Source organism: Opisthocomus hoazin, chromosome 6, assembly GCF_030867145.1.
Source record: "Opisthocomus hoazin isolate bOpiHoa1 chromosome 6, bOpiHoa1.hap1, whole genome shotgun sequence".
In the NCBI taxonomy this organism is placed as follows: Eukaryota; Metazoa; Chordata; class Aves; order Opisthocomiformes; family Opisthocomidae; genus Opisthocomus; species Opisthocomus hoazin.
Window position 1 is genome coordinate 80,886,653 of NC_134419.1, and position 13,746 is coordinate 80,900,398.

A 13,746-nucleotide genomic window follows, 5' to 3' on the forward strand; every position below is an offset into this window, starting at 1 on the left:
AAGCCAAATACTATTCTACAATAATTTGTTTCTTCTGGCAGCGGGTTCTGTCTTTCAGTGAATTACAGGTATATTACAAGTCCTCGTCACTGCCTTCAAGACACCTGGAACTTGCTAGCATTTTCTGTCTCCCAGGCATTTGGCTTACACTGCTCTAGTCTTCTGAGCTGTGCTGCTGTGACAGAAGTTTGTCACCTATGGATGTTGAAGTTCCTTTTCTAGAGAGAGGAGGGTAGTGGGTGAAGATTCAGATCAGTGCAGTCCACATCACCCAAGTCACAAAGTCTTTTCATCTTCTCCAGATGGGTTTCTTTCAGTGGATCCTGGACTTTCGCACATACTGTAGGCACTGAGGAGGAAGGAGGTGCCTTTCTATAAACAGTTTCTTTTAGCAGATTCGGCTGGATTTCATGGTTGATTCCAGTTGAACTGACTGTCTGAGAGCAACTCATACAAGCAATAGTCCAAACAACTTGTAAAAAAATTAACACCCAACACCCCTGTCCTCCTAGCTTATTCATTCAATGTGACATCTTGTGTATGTAAAGATGTGTGTCCTCTCCTTCCCAATCTATCAAGGAAGGACAAAGTTAGTCTGCACTTGTGCTCTCTAATTTGTAATGCCATTATTTGTTAACATAGAATTTCTGGGAATTGTGGTGATAGAGTTTAGGTTTAACATGTTACATAAACCACAGGGTCATTCAACTCCGAACATAGTTACATAAAATCGCTAGATTTAAAAAAAAATGAAGGAGAGTATGTCTCTGTAGTGTTATGTTCCTTCTTAGGAGAATTTGATAGTTACCCTTTTTACATATTTCTGAATTGCCCAGTTTAGCACTGTGCAACCCAGTGTTCAAGAATATCATCTGCGATTTTCGTGAGGAGGACTATCCTTTCTTTTCCTGGTCAGTTGTGGGCTTGTATTTGTAAGCCCTGATAGAAGCTGTAAACTGTCTCTGTAATCTCAATGAAATGTCACTGCCTTCCAGCTTGCATGCTGCTATTCAGCATGTGGGTTTTCGGTTTCTTATTTGTTATGCTTTCAGTAAAGCTATACTTCTTCAGTCTGCCTGTTAAGTGTTTTATGCTTTCAGTCCCACAAAAAGCAGGGTCCAGTGAAAGTTTTCAATCCTATAAAGTGGAATACAGCTTTTCAGCCTCATGGTTTTTGCTTTTTTTTCTTTTTTTCATCGGTGAGCTTTGGAGATGAAGGTACATAACACTAGCAGATTTTTATGATTTGTTTCAGGACTCTTTGACAGCCCTCCAGGATCTGATGATGCAAAGCTCATTGACATATTCTACCCAGGAGACCAGCAGTCTGTAACATTCGGAACCAAATCCCGGGTGGGAATGGGAGGCATGGAAGCCAAGGTAGAAATATGGAACACTTGTTTTGTTATTGGGAAGGAAAGAGAGATGTGGGAAAGGGAGATGGATGACATGATTGTGCTGCCATTGAGATGGATCTTGACAGACTGCAGAAATGGACAGACAGGAACCTTATGGAGTTCAATAATGGGAAATACAGAGTCTTACCCCTAGGGAGGAACAACTCCATTTCCCTGCTCACTGTAAGTGGGTTAGACTAGATGACCTGTAAAGGTCCCTTCCAACCCCAACTGTTCTATGATTCCATGCACTGGTATGGGCTAGGGAGTTTACTGGCTGGAAAGCAGGTACATGGAAAAGGGCATGGGAGTCCTGGTAGACACCAAGTGGAATGTGAGCCAACAATATGCCCATTGGGCAGAGCAGGCCAACAGCATCCTGGCTTGCTTCAGAAAGAACATAGCCAGCAGGTCGAGGGAAATGAGTATTTCCCTCTACTCAGCACTAGTGAGACCACATCTGTAGAGTTGTATCTGTTTTTTTGACACTGTTTCCTACAGCATCCTCCTGGAGAAACTAGCTGTTCATGATTTGGGTAGGTGTACACTTCGCTGGATAAAAAACTGGCTGGATGGCCGAGCCCAGAGAGTTGTGGTGAATGGAGTTAAATCCAGTTGGTGGCCTGTCACGAGTGGTGTTCTCCAGGGCTCAGTTTTGGGGCCAGTCTTGTTTAACATCTTTACCAGATGTTCTGGATGAGGGGTTTGAGTGCTCCCTCAGTAAGTTTGCGGATGACACCAAACTGGGCGGGAGTGTCAATCTATTTGAGGGTAGGAAGACTCTGCAAAGGGATCTGGACAGGCTGGATTGATGGGCCAAGGTCAGTCATATGAGTTTCAACAAGGCCGAGTGCCAGGTCCTGCACTTGAGTCACAACAATCCCATGCAAAGCTGCAGGCCTGGGGAAGAGTGGCTGGAGAGCTGCCTGGCGGAAAAGGACCTGCGGGTACCAGTTGACAGCTGGCTGACCATGAGCCAGCAGTGTGCCCAGGTGGCCAAGAAGGCCAGTGGCACCCCGGTTTGTATCAGGAATAGTGTGGCCAGCAGGAGGAGGGAGGTGACCGTGCCCCTGTACTCGGCACTGGTGAGGCTGCACCTCAAGTGCTGTTTACAGTTTTGAGCCCCTCACTGCAAGAAGGACACTGAGTTGCTGGAGCGTGTCCAGAGAAGGGCAATGAGGCTGGTGAGGGGTCTGGATAACAAGTCTGATGAGGAGCGGCTGAGGGAGCTGGGGGTGTTCAGTCTGGAGAAGAGGAGGCTGAGGGGAGACCTTATCGCGCTCTACAGCTACCTGAAAATAGGTTGTAGTGAGGCAGGTGTTGGTCTCTTCTCCCAGGTAACAGGCAACAGGATGAGAGGAAATGGCCTTAAGGTGCGTCAGGGGAGGTTAAGATTAGATATTAGGAAAAATTTCTTCACTGAGAGGGTTGTCGAGTGTTGGAACAGGCTGCCCAGGGCAGTGGTGGAGTCACCATCCCTGGAGGCGTTCAAAAAACGTGTAGACGTGGCACTTCGGGATATGATTTAGCAGGCATGGTGGTGTTGTGTTGACAGTTGGACTTGATGATCTTGGAGGTCTTTTCCAACCTTAATGATTCTGTTCTATGTTCTGGACACCTCAGTACCAGAAGGACATGGCATACTACAGTGAATCCAACAGAGCCACGAATATGATTAAAGAATTGGAGCATCTGTCACACTAGGAGAGGCTGAGAGGTAGGACTGTTTATCCCGGAGAAGAGGAGGTTTGTGTGTAAATACCTGAAGGGAGGGTGTAGGGAAGACAGAGCCAGACTCTTCTCAGTGATATCCAGGGAACAGACAAGAGGCAATGGGCACAGACTGAAATACAAGAAATTAAACTGAAATGTAAGAATTTTATGGTGAGGTTGCTGATGCACTGCTGCAGGTTGCCGAGGGAGCTTGTGGAATCTCAGTGTTTGGAGATGTTCAAAACCTGCCTGGAACAGTGTCTGTAGTTAACAGTCTGCTGTAGTTAACCCTGCTTTAAGCAGGCAATTGGACTATATGATTCCAGAGATGTTTTCCAGCCTGAGCTGTTCTGTGAGTACGCTGGAACGGTGTATGGGTTTGTTTAGCTTCCCTCTTAGGTCCATGTGAATTGAAAAGAGCAACTAATTAATTACATTCCAGTAGTTTGTCAAATGTGACATTTGGAACTGTTATTAAGTTGTTGTTTTAAATTAAAAGAAGTCAGCCTTCACTTCTTTGTTATGTGGTAATCCAAGGACTTTGGGAATCTTGTCACTTGAATCTGATATGGTACCTCTGTCTCCTTTCTGAGTTTGTACGTGTAGTGTTTGCTTCTGAAGGACATATTGGTGGAGACCAAGGTACTTTAGTTCTTGAGTATGAGGTTAGTAGAGGTAGGAGGGCCGATGATATTTAGTGCTGTGTGCAGTCAGATGCCGTCAGTATTCATTGCTGTGAGTGCATAAAGATGTGTGTAGTGTTGACATTTCAGCCTATGTCTCTCATGATGGTGGGATATGCGCTACGGTGGTATTAATTAGTGTGGGTTTCCGAACGACACTTTTGGAAGGTTGTCTGTAAAAACTGAAGTTGATTTTGACTAAGTAGGGAAAGACCAAAGTGAAATTCTTCACCAATTAGCTTGTTTTGTTTCCTTTTCTGAAGAAGCAGGTAAGGCATACTTTAGCATCAGAGCATGGACTGGAAGGTGACAAAAGGAGGAGGCATTTGAGTGTTCTGTTTGTAACTATGGGATGTGCAGAGCTTATTTAGAAACAAGTTTCCCTTGATTTAGCTTTTGGAATAGTTTAAATGATTCCAGGTATTAAGGGGAAAACTGTCAAGGCCAGAGAGTACTTGTATTGTAAAGATAATAATCTGTTGGAGATATTTGGTATCTTTAAGTCTGAGCCACATAGAGGCAAATCTCAATGCTCTGTTGTAACAAAAATTTGTTACAGTTGAGAAGTGGATGATATTTTTGGATAACTGTAACATCAGTAATAGAATAAAGACATGATAGCTCAAAGTACAAATCTTGATTATCAGCATGAAGCTTGAGCAAAAATGGAGCAGTTGATGGTCTTGTGGTAGTCAAGAGTTTGATGTGATAGGCATATCGGACAGGTGGTGTCTCCCAGTGAATATGGACTGTAGTACCTAATTGTAGAACAATATTAGCAAAGTGTAGAAGTGAGGAAGCAAAGAAGCTTTTGCAGTAAGAGAAATGACGTATAATTATAGTGGTGGGATGATGCTGTCCATACCTTGATCAGGAAATGAAAGAGACCACAGGCAGTACCTCTTCAGCAGGTAACATCTGGGATTTGGGTTTGTGTTTTTGTATTTTGGCATGAACCAGTGAAATGTTGGAGGGGGTGAAGTTTTAGCGAAATCACGTTGTGGTGCCGTAAACAGTGGCTCAGGTGTGTGGCAAGAGGCTGATCTTAGGACTAATCAGTACATGGGGTTTTCAAAGGACACTTACTAATAAGCTAATCCTGCTGTGAGCTTAACAGTCATAGAAGGACTAAGCAAACTTCAGTATGCCAACACTGAAGTTCAGAAAGAGAACTCGTGTTGCCCATCATGTTAGGGCAATGCCTACAAAGATACTGCCCCTGAATTTCATACAGCTCTTGTTGATCATGGTGCTTGTCTCCTCACCCACCCACCCTCCATGTCAGCCTTTAGCACACAGGTGATCTGGTAGTATCATTGATTTCAGTTTCCATCTGTCTGTGGACATCAAATCGTTCTTGTTTCAGACTTGCTTCTTGCCTTAGATCTTACATGTGTTGCTTCTATACATTACTTAGTTCACTGTGGTCCTGACCTTTGAAGTTGACTCCTAAATGCTATGCTTATAGAATCCTCCTCCGAAATAACAACGAAAAGGGGGAAGAATGCCAAATAAAAATTGTATAATTCAAAACTGAACAAGTGCAAAATCTTCATATAGACCGTGCTGGAAGAAACAACTATCAAAACAACAGGTGTTCTCCCAAGCAAAAAGTAGAAGCAAATAAAAAATCAGATAAGAACATGAACAGGAAATATGAACAAAGTAGGTAAAAAGCTTTATGTGGAAACCTGGGTAACTCATCGGCAAACTTCATATCTTCAGCAAAGGGTTATAAACAATGAGAATACCGCTACATCTTAAGCAGACCCGCAAGGAGCGCTTAGGTTGATCAGACTTTAAGGGAGTAATTCAAACAGCTAAAGGTATTGAATAATATTTTAATGTTGTATGATAATGGTTAGGACTCAAGCAAGAACAGTGCTCTGCAGTACAAGTAATATCACGTGGTCACTTCAAGTGGATTAATTATTGATGGCTAATCAATGTCAGGGAGATTAGCAACAGAATCTTTAAAAAAAAAAACCAAGGCAACCTGAAACTAAAAAAAAAAAAAAGGGTTTCTTCAAACACTAAGTAGGACTTGCAACATGAGGTAATGATGAAAAAGAACATGTGACCAAAGTGCCCTTGCAGAAGTCTTGAAAAAAGCAGGCTGTTAGAAAAATTCAAAGTACACTCATAAAGTGGCAGGTAGTTACACGGAAAGGTAAAGCGCAAATACATGATCTCGTTCAATGCTACGTTATTGAAGTTTCCCCAGTGTGTTGAATGCTCGTTGAAACCGTATCTTATCAATCTGGAGATCAAAGTGGACCAAGAAGTCTTACTGAGAGTGGCAATTCAAATAACAAGTGAATTTTCTGGAACTGGCTCTGTTCTTCACTGTAGGTGAAAGCAGCTCTGTGGGCCCTCCAAGGAGGCACCTCTGTAGTGATTGCAAATGGAACCCATCCAAAGATCTCAGGTCATGTCATCACAGATATTGTGGAAGGGAAGAAAGTTGGAACTTTTTTTTCAGAAGTAAAACCTGCCGGTGAGTACAGAGGTTATGTGTGCATTGAGAGTTGTAGAGATTCCTGAAAGGTTGGAGTTAAAATTAGTCTAGACATGTACAATGACTGGGAAACCACAACCTGCTTCAAAAAAAGGATTTTGAAAGATATTTTGTAAAGTAGGAATAGAAAACGTTGAATACTCTGCTCTAGTTCCCTCCAGCTGATAAACTGCTACATCAGACTTGCATTTCAAGAATGCAACGAGAAGAATTGTCACCATGTTTAGTCTTAGGGGTTATCATCTAGTATTGAAGACTTCAGCGTAAAAATGTGGACATACAATGTGTTGCTGAACTAAGATAGTGTTTAGTTTTATTTCTTATTGTAAATTCCTTTTGCGACTTAGTCATCTGGTATGGTAGACGGGAACACTTTCCTGCCACTGCATTGCTGGGATAGTGTGGATAGTGTAACAGTCACTGGAGAAAGTCAAACCAAAGATCCGTGACCTTAGCAGAATAGGACAAGCACGGAGTGATACTTTTGACTTGTGCTTAAAGTCAAGCAAATTTCTTTGTGTATAATAGTCCTTGGTGGATTTCTTGTATGAGTTTGTCGAATCATCCTTTGAACTAATGTAAAGACTTAGCATCCACAGGGCTCTGTGTCATGATAGTCAAGAGCCTTAACTAAATACTGTGTGTAAACTCTGGAGCTAGAACTATGTGAAGAACTGCTTGTTTTAATTTGGGTTTGGGAGGAGCTGGGGAAAGTTTTGAATTTTCTTTGTGGTAGCTTCATTTGATGCCCCTACTGCCTGTGTGGGCAATCAACCCATGTTCAACTTTGAAGATCTGAGACGTTGTCTTTCCTGTCATCATCTCACTTCCCCAAGAAAGAGGTTTGGTCTTAAACATTTTGTACCAAAGCTGTTCCAAAAACTTGGTCATACCTGTTTCTCTTGTTTGAAACTGTTTTCATTTTGTTGTGGCCTTTTTGAGATGGGCAAAAAAATGAAAATTTCACACAGCGTTCAGGATGCAAATGAAGATTTAATTTATGACATGGCAGGACTGAGTTTTGATAAGATTAATGATGTGTTATGTTCTCTAGGCCTTTTCTAATAATTTCAAACATTTAATTTGCTTTTTGATGTTGATGTTCACTGAGATGATATTTTCATAGAATTATTTATAACAATACTAAGGTCTGATTTTCCTTTTCTATCTACATTGCTTCATGTAAATCTGGTTTGAATTACACGTGCTGTTTTGTGGCCTAGTAACGTGGCTGCAGAGGAAATCACAGAATTTCTGAATGGCTGAGGTTGGGAGGGACGATATGACAGATGATAAGGTCTTCTGCTCCTACCCCCTGCTCAAGCAGGTTGCCCAGGACTGTGTCCAGACAGTTTTTTAATATCTCTGAGAATGGAGACTCCACAACCTCTCTGGGCAATTTGTGCCAGTGCTTGATCGTCCTCACAGTGCAAAAGTGCTTCCTGATGGGAGACACCTGCTGTGTTGCAGTTTGTGCCCTTTGCCTCTTGTTTTGTTACTGGGTACCACTCAAAAGAGCTTGTCTCCATCTTCTTTACACCCTCCCTTCAGCATTTGTACATACTGATGGAATCCCCCCTGAGCCACCTTCTCCAGGCTGAACAGTCCCAGCTCTCTCAGCCTGTACTCATACAAAAGATGCTCGACTCCCTTCATCATCTTTGCGGCCCTTCATTGAACTCTCTTCACAGTGTCCATGACACTCTCGTACTGGGACGCCCAGAACTGGACCCAGTACTCCAGGTGTGGCCTCACCAATGCTGAGCAGAGCGGACAGATCCCCTCGCTCGACACTGCACCTAAGGCAGCACAGGGCACTGTTAGCTGCCTTTGCAGGAAGGGCACGCTGCTGGCTTGTGTGTTCAGCTTGGGGTCCACCAGGACCCCCAGGTCCTCCTCTGAGAAACTGTTTTCTAGGAAAAAGTGCGATAGTGACACTTTTTGGTTAGTCCCACTATAATAAATTTGTTTCGGCAGTAAAGTTTTTCATATTGTGACTCCATTCTGGGTCACTTACAAATACGGCAAACAGCAAAAGTCCCTGTGGAACTTTACTGGCAGTCTTCTGCTATTGTGGAAAGTCTTTACTCCAATCCTCTCTTTGTCTTTTATCTTCCAAAGGGCACACTTTGGAAATGAAGCAGCTTCTTACAATCAATTATATCTGCTTGCATGCATGTCACTTTTCTCAAAGAACACCAAAACATACTATACTTTGTAAAGTATGACTTTACTTTAAAAAGCTGTTTCAACACTTCTTAAATAAGTCTAATCGTGTGTCCACAAGTTATTTTCTTACACTTCCCACTATACCTCTTGATATTTTCCAGAACACTGAAATTCCTTCTCTGGCAATTTCCATGGTACCCTTCTTCAATAGAGGTTGGGTCATATTTATCACCTTCAAGGCATGTGTTTTACAGGCAATTTCAGGAGAGTTAAAAATCACAACATAGCTTATCCATGAGCTACTTGTGAACTCTTAGGGGAAATGCTACGTGAAGCTGGTGACTTGTTCTGAAATAGAAACAGAAGTAACCTGTTCCATATCATTTCAGTCTGAAACAGATTATTTGAGATGCTGTCAGAAAAAAAGAAAAAAACCCTACCTTTTTTCTATAGGAACCCTTCTAAAATGCACACAAGGGGAGGCAGAGGGAAAGCAGTTTTTCTAGGAGCATTTACTCAGATTGGGTTTTGGATTCCATTATTTGTACATTCCTGTGCTGTTTTGTAATCCTTTTCTGTTTTCCTCAGTTGGATGCTTAAACTTTTCAAAGTTTGCCTCCTTTCTTTCAGTAGCTTACCATGCCCTGAGACTTAGCTATCCTGGTGTTCTTTTGCCCTTTGTCAAGTCTTTTTGATACATGGTGCACACTTGCCTCCGACATGGTGATGTTATAGAATCTCTGTGATGACTCTACGTTTGGGGACCGTGGCAGTATTTTTGTGTCAGGTACAGAGTTTTCTGGTTTAGCATACAACAGATCTCTTGAATATGTCTGTTTAAGACTCTGTACCTGCTTTCCTGCTTTGAGCAAAGAATCGGAAGATGGAAGGGCTAGTGTTTGCTTCCACATGTGCTGTTACTTTGTCTGCGTGGCATATTTTGGGGGTTTTTTTTGCAGGTCCTACAGTAGAGCAGCAGGGTGAAATGGCTCGAGCTGGTGGCAGGACCCTGGCGGCACTACAGCCTGAGCAGGTGACAGAACAATATGGCCTCATTTGTTAAGCTTATGAATGTGTGGCAAGTATTACAACACAGATTTATAACACAAACGGGCCCCCTGGGACAAGAATCTGTTCTTTGTGTATCAGATCCATCATTTGGATTGTAGCATGCTTAAAGAGATAAGAAAAGCAGAAAGATAATGTGCCATGGGGCTATGAAGTAATACATGCTTTCATGTGAGATTTACAAAAATTTTAATAAGTGTTGAATATCACACAGAAATAAATTGTGGTCAGAGCTGCTGAAGAATTGACTGGAATAACTTGCTCCATTCACTCCTGTGTGTAGTGTATGCAAAATAGGAGCTGTAGACAATTAATTACTGCACTGTAGCTGGGTAGGTAAAACGTGGCATCTGTTGTGAAGAAGACAAGGTGGGTCTTAAAGGAAGAACATTGTCGTTTTGGTGAAGAAGAGTGGGCAAGGAAAGCAAGATAATATAAAGCAAAATAAAGGTTGAAGCAGTGCTCAGCCTCATTTTTCAATGTGATGCAAGCTGGAAAAATCAGCTGGCCCCGAGTATTCAGGCTGGAGTCAGGATGGTGAGAGGACGTGGTCAACGTAAATGGACTGAAGGGGACCAGATGTCAAATAGCGTGGACTTTGTGTAAGAAGCCAGTTCAGAAATTGTTTTCTCTTTCAGAGAGCAGAAATTATTTATCGTCTTGCTGACTTACTGACTGACCAGAGAGAAGAAATTCTTTTGGCAAACAAAAAGGATTTAGAAGAGGCTGAAAATAAAGGTAATATTTCAAGTCGTTCCATGGTAATCCTATTGTCTTGAACCTCTCTGGGCCTCGAAAGAAATGAGCAGAACTAGAATCTTCCATCACCTGGGACTGGGTAGTATGACTGTCACTGAAGAGTAAACCCAGAACCTTGAGAGCTTGTTGGTGTAAACAGCTGCAACTTCCTTAATAACATAAACCAGATGCCTTCACCAGAGAACGTACTGAGACCTTGCAAAAATCCAAGCAGCGTATTGTTTGAAAAAAAAAATAAAAAAATTAGCGCTCCATTTTGGCAAGGGAGGCTCACTTTAGAAATGGAGTATAACAAACATCATCTCTGTACTGTCATGCATAAAGCAAATATTTTCTGGGCTGGTTAAGTTAATGTTTGGTTCCTGAGGGGAAGGCTGTCATCTCTGTACTTCATACTTTCCAAAAAGAACCATGTCCCCTAGTGACTGAGGAAGTTTCTCTGTAGGTGGCTTGGATTGAACCCATTCTTCTTTGTTAGATTGATGCATTCATTGAGAAGTTGGGATTGGAATGTGTACATAAAGGGGTAGCAAATATATGTAAATGACACGTCGTGAATTTTAATACTTTGTGGAAGTTGCCAGGGAACTGGTTTTTGCTGACCAGAGACTTAAGGAGACGTGGCTGGGTTAACTTACTGTCTGAACATGTTCAGACTAGAAAATTCAGGCAGTTCTTGGCCAGTCTGAACAGAAATGATATGCGTGTGTCTGTGCTTTGGGATTTCTATCTGTAAGATAGCAGGATGAAATTACTGCCTGAACCTTCCAGAAATACAGGCAAGTGTAGAAATCTGTAAGGAATTCAGGCATATAGCAGTACTTGAAATAGGACAGACCTTATCTCTGTGGATGTTGATGTTGCTTCAGGTACAAATCACTTAAACCGCATTAAGTGGAAATGTGGTGGTGGGTGAAATCATTGTCACATTGGAGTGATTTTATTGTGACTAGCAGACTTAATGCTGTGCATGTTTCATCGCGGTTAAGTTTCTTGCCAGGGAGTGCGAAATACCTGAATTTTCCTTAGGTTCACTGCTTGTTTAAATTGCTTTTACCTGAGCCTAGACAGACCAATCTATCTCCAGCACAATTTTTTCTGTCTTGTAGGGAGATTGGCACTTCCTTTGTTGAAACGTTTAAGTCTGTCTACATCAAAGCTGAACAGCTTGGCTATTGGTCTGCGCCAGATTGCAGCATCCTCACAGGACAGTGTCGGCCGTGTAATTCGGCGAACACGTATAGCAAAAGACCTGGATTTGGAGCAGGTGACAGTGCCCATTGGTGTCCTTCTCGTGATCTTTGAGTCCCGTCCTGACTGTCTTCCACAGGTATGTAAGGAGGGCAGATTACACTGATTACACTACTGGGTAATCTTTGATGAGAAAAGAACGGGTATTTCTATTGGTGAGCAAATAGGAGGTTGCAAGAAGTCTTGTCTCAAAGGACTCTTGCTTGGATTCTTCTAAAACTGATTTTGTTGACACCCCTTTTTTTCCTGCAGAGCTATTCTCAGGACTTACCTCTGCAGTGTTCAGAGTTATTCAGGCCTGGTTTTATTTTTTTTATTTTATCTTAAATCTGACAGAGAAGGAGTTATCTTACATTCAGATGGTGCGGTTTCTGCATGTGTCTTACGAGTGTGTTCAGTGCCTAACTTGCAGCTTGGGAGGCTCCTGCCAATGAACAGTTGTTTTATCCGTCCATGCTGCATACAGCTGAACTGCAGGCTGGGATGAAACAGTTTAGTGCAGATGCTAGTAATTAACTGTGACTGTCAGGAATATGTGATTAAAAAAAAATAGGCTGAGCATAGAAAGCACAGATGTTCCAGGCTTTGAGTGGTCTGTCCTGTACTGGTACTGCTTGTGTGCAGTGAGGCAGAATCACAGAATGGTACGGATTGGAAGGGACCTGAGCAGACCACCTAGTCCAACCCCCCTGCTAAAGCAGGTTCACCTAGACCAGGTTGCATAGGACTGTGTCCAGGAGGGTTTTGAGTATCTCTGAAGAAGGAATGATAGGAATAATAGCTTTTACTCAGTTGTAGTGAGATGGGTTTGAGGAAGAATGGTGGTGTTCTAAGGTTGTAAGTACTGAAGTTGCTGGAAAGGCTAGTGAAAATCTCGAGCAGTGTGCTGTAAGTGGATATCATTTATCCTGTGCCAGGAATAAGGCAGGCATCTTAAAGGCAAACATGTTCATCTGCAGTGCTGTGTGTGGGTATTGCTGTGAATAATTGCTGTTACAATGCATGAAAATATGGGGGCTGAACTAATGTTGCAGAGGCAACCTTGATCTTATTTTCTAACTCCTGACTACTGAGCAGCTGCAGTAGATTTAAAAAGAGGACAGTTATCAACACTATTTCCCACAATTGACATTAGTTGTCTAGGGTGATTGATTGAGGAGTTCTCTAATATGTGAGCAGGTGTTTGAGGAGAAAGTGATGGGTACAGGCACTTTAAAAGGAAGTGAGACTCCACCCATGGACAGCTTGGTACTTCATGCCTGAAATTTGTGAGTGGTCCCCATTTCTTACTGCAAGGGGGTATGCTGTAGGCAAAGTTCCCATGAAATGAAAAGGCAGTAGTCTGCCTTGTGTACCATTACTAGCTCCTTGCTGCTAGCTCTATTCTTTGTAGACAAGCAGGGTGTTTCCTTGTTGAATTCTAGTCTGTCTTCCTGGACTTCAGCCCTGGTCTCTTGCCTTGTGTAGCTGATGTTTCCCTCTTTCTCCTCCTCTTTATCTTATCTTATCTTGAAACTTACACCAGACTGACTCTTGCTGGCTTTTTTCCCTGCTTTGTCTTGCAGAGTTGGAATAGCTTGCCTTGGTAGTTGCTTTTCTTCTTGCCAGCCTCCTGTCCTCATACTCGCATCAGGTTCTCTGATGCAACTTCAGAGGATCATCTCTGATACCTCTGCATTTGAATTGCCTGGTTTCTGTCCTGTACTGTAGCTGATAATGGGATGGTCTCTGAGTTCCCTCCTCTTAGTTTACTACTGCATCTTGTGCTTGTTTGGGTAAGCAATTACAGGGGAGATTTGACTTTGCCCTGGAAGAGAGTGTGCTCATTTTGTTCCCTGGAGATAGCTTAGGCAGAGTTAGGTCAGTGCTCAGAGTTCAGTCTTAAGATGCAGTAAAGGTGAAACAATTGCAGATTACTAGTTAAGTTTTAATAACCTTCTGATGAGCATATACAAGTAGCATGTTTGCCTCTAATACTCTCAAGGCCAAATTGCAGGCATCTTTCACAGACTGCTTCCACCAAATCCAGTTGTTTCTCTGAAGTATAGTCATGCGCTGCTATTCTTTGAAGGGACTGAACTGCTTTGAAACCCCTTATTTTCTGTTCTCCGTTTAATCACAAGATTTTTTCTTTTTGTGTCTTAATTCTTTTTTTTTTCTTTTCATTTTTTCACATCAGTTCATAACC

General features: G+C 42.4%; 1 protein-coding gene across 4 annotated transcripts in view; it reads left to right on the forward strand.

Annotated features, from left to right (window-relative positions):
- ALDH18A1 (aldehyde dehydrogenase 18 family member A1) overlaps nt 1-13,746 on the forward strand; it is a 41,708-nt gene that overhangs the window by 19,555 nt on the left and 8,407 nt on the right. For all 4 annotated transcript variants that reach the window (XM_075424010.1, XM_075424013.1, XM_075424011.1 and 1 more), the window contains 5 exons: nt 1,256-1,380; nt 6,146-6,290; nt 9,440-9,513; nt 10,187-10,286; nt 11,417-11,637. In XM_075424010.1, coding sequence (XP_075280125.1) covers nt 1,256-1,380; nt 6,146-6,290; nt 9,440-9,513; nt 10,187-10,286; nt 11,417-11,637 — 665 coding nt within the window. The remainder of the gene's footprint in view (nt 1-1,255; nt 1,381-6,145; nt 6,291-9,439; nt 9,514-10,186; nt 10,287-11,416; nt 11,638-13,746) is intronic.